This window comes from Oryza glaberrima, chromosome 1, assembly GCF_000147395.1.
Source record: "Oryza glaberrima chromosome 1, OglaRS2, whole genome shotgun sequence".
Classification (NCBI taxonomy): domain Eukaryota; kingdom Viridiplantae; phylum Streptophyta; class Magnoliopsida; order Poales; family Poaceae; genus Oryza; species Oryza glaberrima.
Window position 1 is genome coordinate 39226860 of NC_068326.1, and position 6126 is coordinate 39232985.

Genomic DNA, 6126 nt, shown 5'->3' on the forward strand with positions numbered 1-6126 from the left:
CAGGGTCGCACAGCCTAGCTAGATGCAAAACCCATCCCGCACACGCACGCAAGCAAACGTTTACGTTTTTTTTCCCGATCTCTTTCGATGCGAATACTTCACCCATCACACGTGGCAATTTTTCAGTGAGCTCTAACCAAATTTGTAGGGTGCCACGTGGCCCAATGAAAAACAAGAGCCTAGACCCAGAAATCGATATTAGAGATTGGCCTCAAATAAGTATTCATGTAAGTCGCATGCAAAGGGGAAAATTATCTTGCATTGCAAATTTATGCAAAGAGCATGTTTGCATGCAAAGAGCATGTTTGGTTGCCAGACCACAAGGCATTAATCTGGGAATGAGTGCATAAAAAAAAGGAACAAACAGCAAGGAAAAAAAAGAACAAGATTAGATAAATCTGTTCATAAGCATCACAAATAAGCAGCATTAACCATCACTCGCCACCTTTTCTAGCCAAATAGCAAGAAAAATTAGATCAAGTATTGACAAATCTGTTCATAAGCATCACAAATCAGTAACAATATTCATCATTGACCACATTTCCAAGCCTAATAGCAAGGAAAAAAAAAAGAAAAAACTGTAGAAAATCCTGTTCATATGCATCAGAAATCAGCAACATTAATCCTCATTGGCCACCTTTCCACACAGCAGGATTCTGTTCATATGCCATCAGAAATCAGCATCATTAATCCAAATTTGCCATCATGCATCACAAATCAGCGAGCATCATGCAACAATCAAGTATTGTTGTTCACTACAAAAGACATGTGGTGCCACTACCACCTTAACAAGCAGCTAACCAATATCCTACAAAAAACATACGGTGTCCACTACCACCTTAACCAGCAAATATCATACAAAAGCCACATCGTGTCCAATACCAACTTAACCAATAGTTAACCAATATTACATAAACAGATGAAAAAAAAAAGTGAAACTAAGCCTCTTCTGTGGTGATCAGTCCAATAGCTTGGGCAATGTTTATCTTCTTTTTGATGTAGTCATCATAGAACCGCGGTTTATCCCTCTACAAATAAAATGAATCTCAATCAGTAAAAAGCTAAACAGTTTTTAAAAAGCAAGCATGCATGCATAGACAACTTCATATAGTACACTACCAGCTTCTTAACTGCGTCTGCAATTAGCCCCAGAACTTGATCCTCTGCAACCTGACAGGTAAGTGGGATGTTAGACAAAACAACATCTACCAGTATAAATATATAATGGATTGCACTTGCATGTCAGATATATAACACAATACTTACTTCCTATGTAATGCAAGCCGTACAAGTATGAAACTGGAAAGGGAAAAAAGAAGGTGAGATGAATGACAAGATAATGAGAATACCACATTATAATTTTGCAGATCATCAGTGAACAACACAACTAAATTACCTCCGCTTCCCATTGAGAGCAGTCATTGATCTCCAGTACATATTTCATTTTTTGTTGTCGTAGTGGAAACCTGTTCAGTTCATAGACTTCCTTCATTGCATCTCTGAAACTCATCTGGACATATATAGTTAAAGAGAAAACACGGGCATTACTGAGCAAATACAACATTTATAAACATACGAAATAAACTATTATATATTTACATTATATAAATTTTAGTTGTGCAGCTGGGGTATAGTGTTAATATTGTGCTGACCTTTTGCTTGGTAACCCGCTGCCAAATCTCAAAATATACATCATCTAGCTCCTTAAAAAAACAAACATCATAGTTCATGCTAGATACAAATTCCTGAATTGTATAAATAATTCAACTATTAGATATATACAAGACCACTAAAATCTAATTAACTAGTGTGCAACTTAAGTATCATACATGGAAGCCAAGATAAGCTAACTTGGCAGTAATCTTGGGGAATCCAGTAGCTATCTTAACTGCTTGGTAGAGTCCTCTGTTGCTTACTCTTCCCCACTACATATAGAATTATTATGGTGATACAATACATGAAGATGCAAAATTATTCTATACAATAATAATTGCCTTAAGAGATGGCCGCTCAAGTAACACATAATCTTCCATCCACTGTTTCATAATAAAAGGAGGCTATTAGTACGGTAGTCAATGTTTTAAAAACGTTACAAAGTTTTAACACTTGATTAACTTAATCTATATATGATGCATAGTTGCATGTATACCTTAAGTTTCTTTGATAATTCAACATAGTATTTCGCATACTGTTTTTCAACATCATATGTATTAAAATACATATGATATCTATCCCAATTGGCATACATGCAACCCTACAAAAAGAAAAGGGGGAAAATCACATGATTGAGAAAATAATATTTACAAAGATATGTAATATATAACAATACTCGTGCGCACACATACATAATTTTTAATGACTAGACGTTGATAGTCAACAAGTGCAGCAAGCTTGCAGTACTCAGGGTGGAAGTACCAAACAAATGTGTAATCAAAGCACTTGAGAACCTCCCAGAGGACCTCGTCATCAACAGAATCAAGTGTGCCATCATTTTCAAAGCACATAAGGACCTCCTCCAACTGCTTAGACATGTCAAAAGGGTATTGCTCTATCATTGTATCATGATCCAGCTTACTCCCAGTCCTAGGCACTTGTTGTAACAACTGCAACAGTAAGATCACTTACGAGATTATATTGAATATTGCAAATTCAAACAGGAGGTTAATCATATATAACGACACCTATATATACGAATAAGAGTATATGCAACATATATAAAATGTACAGAATATACTAGAATGCATGGCGTATATATGATGATTAATTGATTGATATATAGATAGAGCATGGATGAAACTAACCTTGTAGTACTTCACACGATACAGTTCATGGAGTTCATTTTGAGCATCGAGCTGATCGAAATTCAATCGAGTGGAAATATCAACGGGAGAGTCTCGCTCTTGAGGCAACTGGCACAAGTAACCACGGAACTTGTCAGTGCTAATATCTTCTCCCAAACCCAAGTCATTCAGCTCCTGAGTGATCAGATTGGCTTCCTCCACATTTTTCTCCATAATCATCGTATTGATAGCACCATCATCGTGTTCGGAGGTTGCAAGGTTGTTGTTATCTTCATGTACCATGATATCGTGTAGGATCGAACCAAAGAACCAAACCTATCATATCATAGGAGATGAAATTCAACAACCGAATCATTTAGCAAATAACCGAAAACTCTTGATGAACTAACCTGTTGTCGGTCACGGTCTGACCCGTTCACTCACACAACTTAACTAAACTTTCCAAAGTGTATGAACTTTATTGTATCAAGATGTGCTTACAAAGTGCCTCCAAAAATACTCCCCTTTTTCTCTTCTTCTTCTTCTTCTTCTTCTTCTCCCTCCTCCTATAATTCCTTGTTTTTGGGTGAACCCTAGTGTATTTATACCTAAATAAAAAAAACTCCCAATCACGGAGTAGGAGCAGAACTCTTATTCTCTCCAAAGCCCTCGTATTCCATAACGATGACAATGTCCAAATTAAACTCTCTCCCCCCAAAGCGAAGTCCTATCCACATCCCGGACAGGACTCTGCCTGCGATCGATCGATCGAGCTGCCGCATGGGCCAGCTTCGGCAGGCCTGCTGCGCTCCTGCCCGACTGGGCCCTAGGCTCTGGGCCGACACCACGTCCTCGCGCAAGGCCCAGCTGAGCCGCCGCATACAGCCGAGCCGACTGCCTCGCTGCTTGCTACTGATCCGATCCTTGCTGCCACATGCACACCACCATACACATGTACAGACATACTCTAGCATATACACATGTACTTTAGCATTATGTACTCTATTTCTTTTACTCTTCAATTTTTCTCACGTACATCGGTGTTTGTATGCACAATTTATAAATTCCCTATGCATAGTCTCGGTTGACAAGATTGATCCTAATAAGGTCATATTCTTTTCTCCAACAAAAGTTGGATGAAGATTAAGATTTTCGTGGCACGCTTTTCAAACTCCTAAACGGTGCGTTTCGTACGAAAATTTTATATATGAAAGTTGCTCTAAAATATCATATTAATCTATTTTTTTAAGTTTATAATAATTAAAACACAATCAATCATATATTAATACTACCTCATTTTACGTAAAAGAAAATTAATTTTCGTCTTCGGAAGAAAATAACACCACCTAAATCACCTACACATAATCGATCGAAGAAAACAAATGTTCTGTGAGACTGTGACCTAATCACACGCACAGCTACATTTATATATATATTCAAACCGAATACAAACATTCCAAAACCATAATTACGAAAATGATTTCACATATGGTTCTCCTTGTTGGTCTTTAATTAGATTCGTCATGCTCCATGAATTAATTTCCTCCTCCTCTTGAGCCGGCGCCGACTTTGCAGTTTGCACGGCGGTTGGAGGACGGCTTTCCTGTGCGGCATCTTGCGAGCGAGCGGGTTCCTCATCGGCGCGGTGGCGGGATTTTGATTGGTCGTGTGCGCAGTGCACCGCCCGGCATGCATGCGTGCTTGTAGTAGTGTTCCTCCTTTCTCTCCGGCGGGCGGCGGCCAACTGGTACGTACAGTACATAATTATTGACAAGGAATTACAATGATATACTCCATCCGTACTCATAAAGGAAGTTGTTTTAGACAACGACACGGTCTTCAAAACACAACTTTAACTTCTTGTTTCTATAAAAATATTTATTGAAAAGTGATATATGTATACGTTTATGAAAGTACTCCCTCCATCCCAAAATATTTGACGCCGTTGACTTTTTTTTAACATGTTTGACCATCCGTCTTATTTAAAAAATTTAAAGTAATTATTAATTTTTTTCCTATCATTTGATTTATTGTTAAATATACTTTAATGTATACATATAGTTTTACATATTTCACAAAAGTTTTTGAATAAGACAAACGGTCAACTATGTTTAAAAAAGTCAACGGCGTCAAACATTTTGGGATGGAGGGAGTATTTTTCAAGATAAATCTATTCATATAATTTTTACATTTTCAAACTCAACAACTTGAGTGTTATTATATATATATATATATATATATATATATATATATATATATATATATATGATGAATCCAATTAAGCACTTGTATTGGTAAGACAACCGTAAGAATCGAGAAGAGACGTATTTTACGGAAAGACTAAATTCGCGTGCGTTGGCGCACCGCGTTTTAGGCCCACGCCCGCATATGCGTTTCTGGCCCACCAGCTACAGTCGATTCCAATTCCGTCCGACCGCCAGCCATCTGCCAAGTGCGTGCGGTTACTACAGGATTAGAAAAGATCATTTTATAATTAAGTAGTTACTAAACTAAGATAACCTTTCTTTTTATATTGGCGGGAGTTTTTTTTCTCTTTCTCTACTATTATAAAAAACAAGATGTTTTTATCGATATTTTGGTACGTCATCCGTGTATGAGTGGGTTTTTAAGTTCGTCTGCTTTTGGAAATACATATCCATATTTAAGTCGGTTTTTAAGTTCGTTTATTTTTGGAAATATATAAGGAGTCGTATAAGAAATCTCTTTAAAAAGACTCGCATGCTAACTTGATATGATCGGACTCCTAACTGCAACTCATTGTTTTCTAGAAATATATATATCCAAGCGAACTCCCACAGTGAATTTTATCTTAACTAAACCATATAACAATAATAAGATTAAAATAGACTTCATCCGTTGCAATGCACGGGCATTTTTTGCTAGTTTACTAAAAAATTGAAAATCTATACATATTTTTTCTTAACTTTCAAATAAAATCTAAAACTTCCTAAAAAATTAAAATTCATTAAAAATGTAAAACTTACAACTTGAGATTTGAAAACTTTCAAGTCAAATTTGAAAACTTTCAACTCAAAATTTAAAAACTTCCAAGTCAAATTTGAAAACATTCAACTCGAAATTTGAAAACTTTCAAGTCAAATTTGAAACTTTCAATCTAAATTTTAAAACTTTCAATTTGAATATTGGAAACTTCCAACCCAAAATCAAAGACTTCCAACTCAAAAATCAAAAACTTCCAACTCATAATTCAAAAACTTTCAACCAAAATTTGAAAACTTTCAACCCAAAAATTAAAACTTTTAATTTGAATTTTTGAAATTTCAACTTGAATTTCAAAACTTTCAATCTGAATCTTAAAACAAAT

General features: G+C 36.0%; 1 protein-coding gene across 1 annotated transcript; it reads right to left on the reverse strand.

The window, feature by feature from the left end:
- Positions 1-1726: 1726 nt before the first annotated feature.
- On the reverse strand, positions 1727-3083 carry LOC127760124 (uncharacterized). Its single transcript, XM_052284342.1, has 6 exons — positions 2802-3083; positions 2346-2603; positions 2150-2254; positions 1995-2036; positions 1852-1925; positions 1727-1745 (listed from the first exon to the last, which is right to left on the reverse strand). The coding sequence occupies exons 1-6, from the start codon at positions 3081-3083 to the stop codon at positions 1727-1729; spliced, it is 780 nt and encodes a 259-aa protein (XP_052140302.1).
- Positions 3084-6126: the final 3043 nt, after the last annotated feature.

What these genes read in the sequence shown, in the direction of transcription:
- LOC127760124 (XM_052284342.1), bottom strand. Translation starts at nt 3,083, where the DNA reads ATGGTACATGAAGATAACAACAACCTTGCAACCTCCGAACACGATGAT. An exon ending in ATCGTGTGAAGTACTACAAG is followed by an intron (nt 2,604 to 2,801) that starts GTTAGTTTCATC and finishes TTACTGTTGCAG; the next exon opens with TTGTTACAACAAGTGCCTAG. An exon ending in TTGAGCGGCCATCTCTTAAG is followed by an intron (nt 1,926 to 1,994) that starts GCAATTATTATT and finishes TTCTATATGTAG; the next exon opens with TGGGGAAGAGTAAGCAACAG.